The following is a 12,628-nucleotide window of genomic DNA, read 5'->3' as shown; positions in this document are numbered from 1 at the left end:
ATGCCGAGGTAAGAGTATCTAGGTACCTATATACCGTGTACCAGACCTTACACGTACCTATGTGGACCTATGTGTACGTATAAGATGCCTACCTAAAGTACTTGTAGGGACACACAATACTGGCTCGTCATGGCCTGGAAAGTTTGAAGATACTGTATTGATTTCTTATTTGTTGCTGTTGTCCTCAAGCCACAGAGCCAGCTCGACAGCAAGCCTGCTGGGCTGATCATACTGGATCAAATGGCCAGCGTCGTCTACGACAACCACCTCGGCGGCGTGGAGGGTCCTTTGCAGCCTGTGAGCAGTTTCGACGGGAATCCAAGCATCGTCAGCGCCCCAGACGATCTTGGTGGGCGCCCGGGATCCCACACGATGATACTCGGACTCCAGATCGCTCGTGTCGCGGTGGTGAGCCTGAACCAGTTCATTCAAGAAGCGGTCGGGACCTTGAGTGGCGCCGGCACGCCAGGGCGCAGCCAGCAGATCCTCGAGCTGCGTAGACATGGGCTGGGATGTGGCATTCTTGATGTAGCCCCGCACCAGCCCATCGACCAGATGCGGCGGGATGGCCGCAAACACGGCCTCATGGTCGGCCACGAGCTGGAAGACTGGCAGGCCCGACGCGCCCAATGCCACGACGTCGACGAGGCACAGGCTGGCGAACTCGACCTCGTGTTGCAGCAACAGTCGCAGCGCCACCAGCCCGCCGTTGTCGTGCGCCACCACGTGTGCCGGCTTTAGGGCCCAGTGCTTGAAGAGCGCCGCACTCGCCTCCGCACGCAGCCTCAGCGACCCGTCGAGATCGACTTGTTTCTGTTTCTGTTTCAGCTCCTCCTCCGCCTCTTCCCCTGCAGCCTCGGCCGTCAGTCGCCGGGGCCGCGGCGAGCTGCCAAAGCCCGCGTGATCGTACAGATAAATGCTATAGCGCGACGCAAGACTGGCCGCCACATCGTGCCACACTACGCTGCTCCATGGCGTGCCGTGGATGAAGACGACCGCCGGGCCGTCCGGGTTGCCAATGCGCGTCCACTTGATGTAGAACTCGTGACTCGTGGTTCGGTGCACAAAAGACTGTGAGAGATTGAAATCGTACCCCATGTTGGTGTTGGTGTTGGTGTTGCAATCAACACGACGTGCCCACGACGAAGGGATTATAAGAATCAGCCAGGAAGGAATTAGCAGTTAGAGCTTTCACCTATTGTATCGGATGGCATGGCACTGCTTCATAATCAGGCGCGTATAGCATCTTGTGGTGATGCTTGGTGGGTGCTGCAGCCTGCAGCCTGCAGCTGTACAATACCTACTCGATACTGCACAGTAAATACGTCATGACATGCCGCACGCAGGCGCAGGCTGGAAATCGTGCAACCGTTGGAAGTCAAATTCCGTGTCTGGAGACTATGCAACAACTTGAACGACAATATCAATAAAAATCGCTGTTCTTCACCCTCGAGCCTGGTGCCGTCTCCCAGGCACAGAAGCTATGCTCTGGCAGGGCCTGAGGCCCTTATGCACCTTCCCTTCTGCGACTTTTCCGGCCGAGTTCTCTCGTCTTCGTACAGAGTTTGCATGCGATCGAACCAATGCCTGAGCCTGCCGATGATTGCTGAGCTCGTCCACCAATGTGCGCTCGACGAAACCCCGAAAAATGGTGGGAAAAACGCCCGAGTTTGGAGCGATTGGACCATTGGCTGAAGAGCAAGATGCCTGCGGGCCACATCCAGATGGAGAATGGCAGACACAAGCTTCAAGCCTCACTGGCTTGGCTTCTTGGGAAAAACAGCTAATTAAAGTACTCCGTAGATCATTCAACCCTGCGTGGCGTCAGAATGTTACATTCAAAAAAGCTGCTCGCAAAACGCCCTCCAATCCGCTGGGCCATCAGGTGGAAAATCACGTTATGACAGGTTATGGCGTGCTGAACCTGGTATTTTGCATCATCACCGCGTGTGTTTGAGCCTCGCGCGTCGTTGCAACCTGCAGTCCAGATAACAGCTATGGCTGCCAAACAGATTTTTGATTGGGGGATACGGACGTTGTCTGCGCCTTCGCTACGGTTTACCTCTATAGATCATTGCGTGCTCGGTCAAGATCTAGGAGGCGAAATACATGGTGAAAAAAAGGTCCAAAAGGCCCAAAGAACCTGGCAGCGTGCCAGTATATAAGTCCCGCAGCCATGTGGCCTGGACTTTGAAAGGCACTGTACATTGAGCCTGTCTCTCGACCGCCACCAGCACATCAAACCGCCACCAAACCCATCATGGGTAAAGTCGACACCGAGGGGCCGCCCCCTACCAAGGTTGTGCCAGATGTTACTTCAACAGACGAGCTCTCCGCCACAGAAAAGGGCGATGCCGCCTTGCAGATCCTGCGTCAGAGCGGCGGGCTGCAGCAACCTCTCGACAGCGAGCGTTCGCGACGGCTCCTCCGGCGGATCGACTATCACATCATGCCCCTGATCTGCGTGGTGTACTTTCTGCAGTATCTGGACAAGATCGCCATCTCGTACGGCAGCGTGACAGGACTCAAGACGAGCGCGCACCTAGTCGGCAACCAGTTCAACTGGGTGGCATCCATCTTTTTCTTCGGCCAGCTGGGCTTTGAATTCCCCACCATCCGGCTTCTGCAGATGTTCCCTCTGGCCAAGTATGTCAGCGTCAACGTGACCATCTGGGGCATCATTCTAGCATGTTTCTCGGCCTGCAAGAGCTACGGCAGTCTGTTGGCCTGTCGTTTTCTGCTTGGCATGGCGGAGGCCGCCATAGTGCCAGCGTGGGTGGTCTTCACCAGTCAATGGTATCGCAAAGAAGAGAGCGCCTTCCGCGTTGGCATCTGGTTCTCAATGTGCGGTTGGGCGCAACTCCTGGGCGGCTGTTTTGCGTACGGGGTGGCCACCCATGTCGGCGGCGACGTGCACGCCTCGCTCAAGGGCTGGCAGGTGATTTTCCTGGTCCTGGGCCTGCTGACCGTGGTGGTGGGCATCCTGTTCTTCTTCCTGTTGCCCGACTCGCCCGCCGTCGCGCGCTTCTTGTCCGACCAGGAGAAGGCGGAACACGTGGAGCGGCTGCGAGGGAACGAGCAGGGCATCGGCAGCCAGACGTTCAAGTGGGACCAGTTCCGAGAAGCGCTCACCGATATCAACACCTGGCTGTACGCCTTCTGGATATTTGCCGCCAACATCCCCAACAGCATCGCCACCAGCTTCGGCAACATCCTGGTCACCGGTATGGGCTACTCCAAGGTCGACTCGCTGCTCCTGGTGACCCCGCTGGGCGCCTATGAGATCGTGGTGCTGGTGGGTGTGACGTACGTGGCCATGAAGACCCAACAACGTCTCTGGTGCTGCATTGCCACCCACATCCCGTCCATCGTGGGCGGCATCCTCATGGCTGCCACCGGCAAGGCCTCGGCCCTGGTCGGCTACTATCTCAGCGGCGGCATCCCCATCGGCTGGACCACCATCCTGGGTCTACAGGCCAGCAACGTGGCCGGCTCGACCAAGAAGATCACCGTGACGGCCATCGGCACCATCGCCTATACCGTGGGAAACATCATCTCGCCCCAGACCTTCCAGGCCAAGGACGCGCCTCGATACCTCCCGGCCAAGATCTCCATCGTCATTCTGTACTTTCTGTGCACCGTCGATCTCTACCTCATCCGCCTCGTGTACGTGTACCGCAACAAGAAGAGAGATGCCGAAGCCGCCCAGCGAGCTCCGGACTATGTGCCGGAGAAGAACCACGAGTTTCTCGATTTGACCGACATCCAGAACCCGGAATTCCGATATTCGCTGTAAGGCGACCAGTGACTCTGGGCTTCTTCGGCTCTTGTCGATGGAGTCTCGGCTTGGTTGGCTGGCTTAGGAGGCTTTCTCTGTGGGGGGGAGATGTGGATTTGTCGGTGGGCCACTACTGGTAGATTTCACATCGCTCGTGGCCGAGTTGGGGATTGAGGGGAAGGCGAGGAAGGAGGAGGATGTAATGAATAGAACAAGACGACTAATACTAAATAGGCGACAATAAGACCGCGTGTCCCCATACTACCTCTACTGGACACATGACACGTGGTACAGTACCGAGTGCTCGGTAGATCCTCAGATCCGCTCAGCCTCGCACTACTCGTGAGCCTTGGCACTCGGGGAGTCTCGGCCTCTTCAAAGTCCTTCCTTGCCTTCACGGCCCCATTCGATCAACATGGCGTGGCGTGGCATCTGGAGTGATTCTGGTTCAGATCCCTCAGAACAGAGAAGAATGACCTCCTGTATCCTTGTCCCTGAACCATCACTATCTACGAGTTCATATTACCGCCCATCCCCCTAGACATCACTACCACAAGCTCATCATCCTCCATACTCAACCCCAAACCAAACTGGCCACCATGAGTTCAGAGATCCCAACCCTGCGTTGGGGCATCATCGCCACAGGACTGATCTCGTCTTGGTTCGTGCAGGACCTGGCGCTGGTTCGGAAGGACGCGAAAGCGAATCATGTCATCCAATCCATCGGCTCTTCCTCGGTCGACAAGGCACGCGCCTTTGTCAGCAAACACCTTCCCGGGAAGCAGCCGACCGTATATGGGAGCTACGAGGAGGTCTACCGTGATCCGGAGGTGGACATCGTTTATATTGGCACCCCTCACGCCTTTCACAAACAGAACTGCCTCGATGCCATCCACGCCGGCAAGCACGTCCTGTGCGAAAAGCCATTCGCCCTCAACGCCGACGAAGCCAAAGAGGTCTTTGCCGCAGCCAAAGCCAAGGGGAACGTTTTCGTGATGGAGGGCGTGTGGACCCGGTTTTTCCCTCTCACCCGCACGCTGCACGACCTGCTCCACCGCGACAAGATCATCGGCGACGTCCAGCGTGTCTTTTGTGATTTTGGCATGAAGATGGACGTCGCCGCACTCCCCGCCGACTCAAGACTCAAGAACCCGGCGTTGGGCGCCGGCAGTCTGCTGGACATCGGCATCTACAGCCTGACCTGGGGTCTGCTGGCGCTGGATCCGCTAAGGCAGGCAGTGAAGCCCACGATTGCCGCCACCCAAAATATCGAGTACGGCATCGATACGGCGTCTTCCATCCTCTTGCAGTACCCCGGAAAGCAGGGAATCTTGACCTCGACAATGGCGGCCAAGACACCGACTTCTTTTGCCAGAATCGAGGGGAGTGAGGGATACATCGTCGTGGATGGGTTTGTGGCCTCGGTTCCTGCATCGTTCACGGTCCATTCGTCCAAACTAGGGGGGACGGAAACCGGGCCGGATGGACTGCAAGTGAAAAAGTACGAATTCGAGAGGCCGGGTAGAGGCTTCTACTGGGAGGCGGATGCCGTCGCACGCGACATCGCTGCCGGCAACACCGAAGATGCCATCATGCCTTGGGAGGAGACCGTTCGTGTGCTGGAGATTCTAGACCAGGTCAGGAAACAGGGTGGCGCAAGGTTCCCACAGGATAAATAGATGGCAACTGTGTCCTCCGTCTAATTAGGTAGTAACAGGTAGTAGGCGAGACCGAAGCCCATCTTACCCTCCACTGATCTAGCATGCGCCCACGTGACCATCCATGCCAAGGCGGGCGGGCTAACCGGAACAGTGCTAGTGCATACTCTATCCAGAGGTCACGCTTAACATTGAACTTGCCGCCACTCCCCGCCCCTCGCACGCCTCACACGGCCATGCTTCTCTACATGTACCGTCAAGCACAGTCTCTGGTCCGGTGACTTCTCCAACTCCACACTCTATTGGCTTGAAAGGCTTTCGTGGGGTCGGTGTATGAGATCGATAGAGGACAGATGGCAATGGAGCCTCCGGTGCCACGCGACGGCGATGCTGACGCTGACACAGGCCATGAGCATGAGGGAGACCCGGCACGTCCATCCTCCCCGACCTCCAGCCCCGGCCATGTGAACAAAAGGAAACGAACGTCAGGCATGTATCAGAGGAAGCGGGCGGTGATTGCATGCCAGGTCTGTCGGGGCCGCAAGACGAAATGTGACAATGGGAGACCTTCGTGTGGGTTCTGCCTCCAGAATGGCGCTCAGTGTGTCTATCCGGACGATACGAACAACTATTCCTCGTACGTGGCTCCTTCTCTTTTCTCATCGCCCCTGTCACATCCCCCCAATTTACCATACTCACCCGGCAGCCAGGTATGACCCTGCCAGCTTGGCCATCCTGGACCGTGTCAACCGCGTTGTTGCACTGCTTGAAGCCCAGCCTGCCCGAATTGCTGCGTATATCTCCGACAAGGACTCCAGAACGGCAGAAAGGCTTCAGACGCCCGCGCAGGCAACTCCAGGTAGCGGACAGGCTGCGTCTCAGAAATCCCCAATTCCTCTCGACGACCCGGCAGAAGATGCCTCGGCGGAAACGGCAGAGCACGTCTCTAGATCCTTTGACATCCCGGAAAGCTCAGCCGCCTACATGAACTGTGAAAGCGTCATGCGATGGCCTATCTTTGCTGGCATCGCCCTTGACATTCAGTCTCTTGTTTTGGACTATGACGATGACGAGGCGGCTGATCGTTCCTCCAGAGACTTGATTGATGGGGCCACCGGGCGTCGTGGCCTGTTTGCCAAAGCCTTGCAAGAAGACGATTTCGTGCCTCTGTCTCGCAGATTCCTGGCCTATGTTCATGTGAAAAACCCTATCTTGGACGTGCAACGGTTTAAGCTGTCCGTGAAGACCGCGGCGGAGAACGGGCCTGCATGGGATGGCCCGTCGTGCCTGGTGGTAGGTCGTCTCCCGTGAGCAACTTGGCCCTGCTGACTCCTCAAGCTCGTCGCGTGTGCGCTTGGCTGTCTCGCCTCTCCTTTCCAGCCCGATCCTGTTCTCTATGAGACGCCAGAGTCCTTTCGTTCCTCGGAGTCGCCTGCTGTGGACCCGATCTCCGCCCAGGGGTTCTATCTGGCCGCCAAAAAACGCCTGGGTCTTCTTCGCCCGTCTTTGCTCTACGTTCAATGCCTGTTCCTTTTCGGGGTGTTTGAAATGTACACGCTCCGACCACAGCGGGCCTGGTTCTACTTCCAACAGGCATCGCTGCAGCTTCAGAATCATCTGTGGAGAAAGTCGCAGATTCAGACTGGTGGTGGACTCCAAGTCGCCGATCCGTCATTTCTTTTCGATCGGCGTCTCGAACAGCGGCTCTACTGGTCCTGCATGAAGAGCGAATGGTACGTATGATGGATGTATCAGTGACATGACGGTGAGACTCACATGTCTTCTCGACAGTGAACTGCGGTGCGAACTGCCATTGCCTCCCAGTGGCATTACGCGTTTAAACTTCCCGGACTTGTTTCCTTCTCCTCCGACCGAATTGTCTTCGCCGACGACTCAACAACGGACCCTGGACGGAGTCGACGACGACGTCGAGCCCGAAGAAGAGAAGAGTTGGTTCTACTACTTGGCAGAGATATCATTTCGCCGCATGTTCAACCGCATAGTGACCACGGTGATCGGCAAAGGGGAGCGCGGCTGGATAAACAACATCGAAACTATCATCCAGCAGTGTGACCAGTTCGACGAAGAGATCAACATCTGGTGAGCATCCCCACGTTCATCGGCGGATGCCTGGTGGGTACTGACCATCTCTGTCTAGGTGTTCGCACCTCCCGCCCAAGATCAACTGGAATGACTCGCAGGCGTCCAATGATGAACTCGCCTACTACATTCGCGGTCGTGCCATGGGAAGTCGGGAATTCATCCACCGCCCTTTTCTCTACTACGTCGTCCACCAGCCGCCAGATGATCGCGTCTGGCCCCAGGTGGTGGTGCGGGCGAGGAGATGCCTCGAGTTCTGCGTCGAGAATGCGCTCTATGCGTACCCCCACCAGCGCCATCACGGTACATGGTACGTCGCGAGGGCATGTCTCACACGGGCCTTGTTGTTACTCGCCGCCGGACGGAGTGGGAAGATCGACCTCCCCAACAGATGGAGAGAGGCGATTGACTTGTCAATGTTGACAGTGCAGCAGTGGTACGACGAATCGCCTGATCTCCGAAAGGGCGCCTCGATACTCCAAGCCATCATCGACGACACTTTTGACGGAGTAGCTTCCACTCAAGCTTGACCTGGGCTGAAGCAAGGGGTCTGGCACAAAATACGCTGCCGTAGAAACGGAGCCAACGGTGTAACGTCACCAGCATATCTACAGGTGAAGATGTCCCTTCACAGATCTGGGATTGTCGGCCTTAGCGCAAAACTTGCTTGACTCGAGTTGGACATTGTGCGCCTTTCCCTCCTATGGACACGACAGACCCAGGATGCCGTGATCATTCCACGCATCGGCAGATTGCCATCATCAGACTATGCATCACATTCGCACTGACTGGTGCGACAATGTCATGTCTGTGTGTTCAGGCTAGTGGAGCGTGAAGAGGCTCCAATCGGAGCATGGCAGGTCGCCACACGAGCAGGACAGGTTTAAGGGATCAAAGGAAGTGGTGGCCTGTCCAAAGGTTAAAGGCTCCTAGGACATGACGGCCTGGAACCATTCAAGATGCATCGTATGAGCGTAAAGCGGGAATCTACACAAGGATACGGACGATGATACATGAGAAGCGAAGATCCTCGACCGTCTCCTCGCCATCCCGGCCACAGACGTCAGAGGTATGCGTGGGTGCCAGCCCAGTACCAGTCCTTCCATTTCCAAGTCCATCAACGCCAAGGTGGTCACAACTCAGCCCGAAAGTGGGATGGTCCCCGGGCCGAAATAGATGGGATATCTGGTATATATGGTATATATGGTGGAGGGTTGGTTTTGAGGAGAACAAGGTCATACATAGGTCATTTGGAACCGTTCTCCTGACCTGGGGTGGCCCGGTATCGAGCCTCATCGGCCTTCAAGATCAGACGGAACAACTCGACGTCGTTTCGGGCGTCGGCGACGCTAGTCTTGGGTGATTCCCGGTGGACGACGCAGCGATGGAAATCCAACAGCTCAACGGTGTACGGGTCCTGGTACGTCTTGCGCACGACCCGCTCCTGGTACCCGTCGTTGCCCACGCGTTCTCGGATGGTCATGGTGACGGGCAGGCCCTTGACGTAAGGGGTGTCGTAATTGACGCGCACGATCTTGTCGGGCGAGTAGACTTCGATGTGGGCGTCGAACACGGGCACGTTGCTGAGCCCGCACTCGTAGCTGACGGGGTAGCCGTCGTAGCGGAACAGCACGCTGAAGATGCCGGGGAAGGTGAGACAGGCGCCGGCCACGCTCTGGGGCATGCCGATGATCTCGCGCATGGCCGATAGATCGTGTGTGCCGAGTCTAAGGGGGAGGAGAATAGTCAGGAGAGTCAGGAGGAGATGGGACACGGTGGAATGGAATGGAACGGGATGGGAATGGTTGCCTTACCCTCCAAGAACCCGCAGCATTCTTTGCGATTGCGGCGTGACCGGCACGTCGAACTCGTGGCGCAGGGCTTGCTCGAAAATGTCTGCTTCCCGGCGGGCGCGATCTTCGGAATCGGCGGCGGAGAAGTCGGTGAACTTGTGTGGGAAGGTGCCGGACTGGTCGACAAAGACGGCGTTGGGCCCGATGATGTCGCGCACCCGGGCGTACTGGATCTTGCTCATGCCGCCGACCTCGCGCACGGCGTCGGTGAAAGCCGGGGCAAAGCGACGCATGGTGCCGACAAACACGCGGCCCTGGGACTGGCGTTCTGCCTCGAGCAGCAGGTCGATGTCCCGGAAACACAGGGCGACCGGCTTCTCGATCAGACAGTACTTGTTGTGCTGCAGTGCCAGCACTCCGTGTGCCACATGGTACGCGTCGGCGTTGCAGATCAGCACCACGTCGACCTCGGGCGACGCACACAGCTCGGCGGCGTCGGTGGTGATTTTGGGGGCGGCCCCTGGCACCTTGCCGGCACAATGCGCCAGCGCCTCGGCGGAGATGTCGCAGAGGTACGTGATGCGGAACTTGTGTGCCAGGAAGTTGAGGGTGGGAATGTGAGCCACCTGTGCGATCTCGCCGCAGCCGATGATGCCAACCCGGAGGATGCGATCTGGGCCTTTGACGCCGTTGACGCCGTTGGTGCCGTTGACCGCGGCGCCGTTGGGCTGGCCTTGCTCAGCGGGTGAGACCATGGTGGCTAGAATGAAGACTGAGGAACGAGGAACGAAAAATGAGGGAGGAAACGGAAACGGAAACCCCTTTCGGCTGCTGAGAGAAAGCAGACTTGAATTTATTCAAACCGGAGCAAGCTGGACAGGAGATGGGAGACTACCCTCGATTCCTCGCTCCCTCGCTCCCCTCTGGCATGCAGCCATCTATCTCCAGAATCCTCCATACTCCGGACTCCGGACACACCTTTCTGTCGACCTGGCCAGATGCAGGTCGCCCCAGGGGCGCCGACACTCCCCGTCCCCCGCTGTCGCGGAACGTCGGGTGGCCCGCTGGAGTGGAGAGGCCCAGAGTTCGATTGGCCGGCCAGACCACGACGGGGGCGGGCGGGCGGGGAGGCCGCCTCATGTCTGATCAGGCCTCAGGACAGAATCTGCATCTCCTCCGCACAGCAACACGACACGGCAATTCCACCCCAGGGGGCTCCGCACAGCCGAGGACTTCAGTGCCACTGCCAGGACTCCTGAGAGTGCAGAAAGGAAAGACATATAAGATTGATATCTCCTCCGCACCCTCGGCCATGCCGGCGGCAGCTCTGAAGGTATTGTTCTGGGACCGGCGCATTGGTCCTCAACTCTTGCACTCCGAGCGTGTTGGTTTTTCCGAGAAACACTGTCCACCCACGATCCGACATGGGCCTCTTTCGAAAGAGGAAGGAGGCTGAACTGGCCGTCGGGCCTGAGCTCCTGGCTGTACGTGTATTCTGCTCCTGTTCCTGCTGCTGTTCCTGCTGCTTTTTGCGTGCTGGATAGCCTAGGCCTTGCTGACCACCGGGATTGGAATTGCAGGTTCTGCCGCGCAACCCCAAGCCGTGGTACCTGACACCTCACTTGCTGAAACTCAACTTCGCGCTCCTGGTTCCACTGCTGTCGGCCTCGTCGGTGGGATACGATGGTGAGTTGCCAACCCGTGTGGCCATGACACGCAGCCTCGCGGCCAAACCGACATTGACACCTATCCTCCAGGCTCCATGATGAACGGGCTCCAGACTCTCCCACAGTGGCGGAACTACTTTGACCATCCAGAAGGGGCCATGTTGGGCCTCCTGAACTCGATCTACCCGACCGGCAAAGTGGTGGCACTGTTTGTCGCGTCCTACTTTCTCGACCGCTTTGGTCGGCGCTTTCCCATCCTGGTGGCCCTGGTCACCTGCATTTCCTTTGCCATCCTGCAGGGCCTATCGCACAGCCTGCACACCTTCATCATCGCCCGCTTCCTGCTGGGCTTCTTCACCAGCTTCATGAGCCAGCCCAGCCCCATCATCATCACCGAGCTGGCCTACCCAACACACCGCGGCAAGATCACGGCCCTGTACAATACTTTTTTTGTAAGAAGACCCGAGTCTGGTCCTATCCACACACACAATCTCTCTCCCTCCCTGTCTCTAACGCGTCGATAGTATTTTGGTGCCATCTGCGCCGCTTGGATCACATACGGCACGTTCAAGTTGGAATCAACGTGGAGCTGGCGGATTCCATCCCTGCTGCAGGGAGCGGTGCCGTGCCTTCAACTTGCGGGCTGGTATTTCCTGCCCGAGTCTCCCAGGTGGCTCGTGGCCCGCGGTCGCATCAGTGAGGCGCGCCAGGTACTGGCAGACTACCACGCCAACGGTGATACGGACTCGCCGCTGGTGAGGTTCGAGCTGCGCGAAATCGAGGAGGCAGTGACGCGGGAGGCGGACGTCATGTCGTCGACGTCGTGGCTCGACCTGTTGCGGTCGCCGGCGAACCGCAAACGTACGCTGATCGGAATAACGGTGGGCTGGTTTTCGCAGTGGAACGGCGTGGGTGTGGTCAGCTACTATCTGGTGCTGGTGCTCAACACGATCGGCATCACCGCGGTCAAGGACCAGACCCTGATCAACGGGCTGCTGCAGATCTTCAACTGGCTGGTGTCGACGTTCCTGGGGGCCATGATGGTCGACCGCCTAGGCCGCCGGCCGCTGTTCTTGGTCTCGACCGCCGGCATGCTGGGCAGCTACATATGCTGGACGGGGCTGACGTCGTCATTTGTCGCCCACCGCGGCCAGGCCACCGGTCGCGCCGTCGTCGGCTTCATCTTCATCTACTACCTCTTCTACGACATCGCCTGGACGCCGTTGCTGCAGGCCTACCCGATCGAGATCTTCCCCTACACCCTCCGCGCCCGCGGCCTGGCCATCACCTACATTGCATCCTTCACCGGCTTGATCGTCGGCAACCAAGTCAACCCGATCGCCATGGCCGCCATCAGCTGGAAGTATTACATTGTCTTCTGTTGTTTGTTGGCCGTCTTGTTCCTCATCATCTACTTTTACTTCCCAGAAACCAAGGGCCACACGCTCGAGGAGATCCGCCAGATCTTTGAGGGCGGACCCGAAGCTGACGCCGAGGTCGACGCCGAGGCCAAGGCAGCGCAGGACCGCGGTAGTCTCGACATTGACGGCGAGAAGGAGACGGAGAAGGAGACGCCGTCGCGCCCAAACAAGATGGTGAGCCAGGTCGAAGTGGCTTAGAAGGTGAACTCGG

The 12,628-nt window shown here is 57.9% G+C and overlaps 6 protein-coding genes across 6 annotated transcripts; 4 read left to right on the top strand and 2 right to left on the bottom strand.

The window, feature by feature from the left end:
• Nucleotides 1-165: 165 nt before the first annotated feature.
• Nucleotides 166-1,098, bottom strand: A1O3_09120 (uncharacterized protein; the record flags this gene model as incomplete). The annotated part of the gene is made up of 1 exon (XM_007739216.1): nt 166-1,098. One exon carries the CDS (start codon nt 1,096-1,098, stop codon nt 166-168), a length of 933 nt encoding a protein of 310 aa, XP_007737406.1.
• A 1,162-nt stretch (nt 1,099-2,260) lies between these two features.
• Nucleotides 2,261-3,796, top strand: A1O3_09119 (uncharacterized protein; the record flags this gene model as incomplete). Its single annotated transcript, XM_007739215.1, has 1 exon — nt 2,261-3,796. The coding sequence occupies one exon, from the start codon at nt 2,261-2,263 to the stop codon at nt 3,794-3,796; it is 1,536 nt and encodes a 511-aa protein (XP_007737405.1).
• Nucleotides 3,797-4,377: 581 nt separating this feature from the next.
• On the top strand, nt 4,378-5,457 carry A1O3_09118 (uncharacterized protein; the record flags this gene model as incomplete). The annotated part of the gene is made up of 1 exon (XM_007739214.1): nt 4,378-5,457. The coding sequence occupies one exon, from the start codon at nt 4,378-4,380 to the stop codon at nt 5,455-5,457; it is 1,080 nt and encodes a 359-aa protein (XP_007737404.1).
• Nucleotides 5,458-5,795: 338 nt separating this feature from the next.
• On the top strand, nt 5,796-8,066 carry A1O3_09117 (uncharacterized protein; the record flags this gene model as incomplete). The annotated part of the gene is made up of 5 exons (XM_007739213.1): nt 5,796-6,073; nt 6,147-6,729; nt 6,775-7,169; nt 7,228-7,536; nt 7,595-8,066. 5 exons carry the CDS (start codon nt 5,796-5,798, stop codon nt 8,064-8,066), a joined length of 2,037 nt encoding a protein of 678 aa, XP_007737403.1.
• A 716-nt stretch (nt 8,067-8,782) lies between these two features.
• A1O3_09116 (uncharacterized protein) lies at nt 8,783-10,084 on the bottom strand (the record flags this gene model as incomplete). Its single annotated transcript, XM_007739212.1, has 2 exons — nt 8,783-9,263; nt 9,351-10,084. The coding sequence occupies 2 exons, from the start codon at nt 10,082-10,084 to the stop codon at nt 8,783-8,785; spliced, it is 1,215 nt and encodes a 404-aa protein (XP_007737402.1).
• Nucleotides 10,085-10,753: 669 nt separating this feature from the next.
• On the top strand, nt 10,754-12,615 carry A1O3_09115 (uncharacterized protein; the record flags this gene model as incomplete). Its single annotated transcript, XM_007739211.1, has 4 exons — nt 10,754-10,813; nt 10,910-11,015; nt 11,087-11,448; nt 11,521-12,615. 4 exons carry the CDS (start codon nt 10,754-10,756, stop codon nt 12,613-12,615), a joined length of 1,623 nt encoding a protein of 540 aa, XP_007737401.1.
• Between the last annotated feature and the right edge of the window lie 13 nt (nt 12,616-12,628).

Source organism: Capronia epimyces (assembly GCF_000585565.1).
Source record: "Capronia epimyces CBS 606.96 chromosome Unknown aczIQ-supercont1.9, whole genome shotgun sequence".
Lineage (NCBI taxonomy): Eukaryota > Fungi > Ascomycota > Eurotiomycetes > Chaetothyriales > Herpotrichiellaceae > Capronia > Capronia epimyces.
The sequence above is the reverse complement of the archived record's forward strand: the minus strand, read 5'-3'. Positions and strand labels throughout refer to the sequence as shown.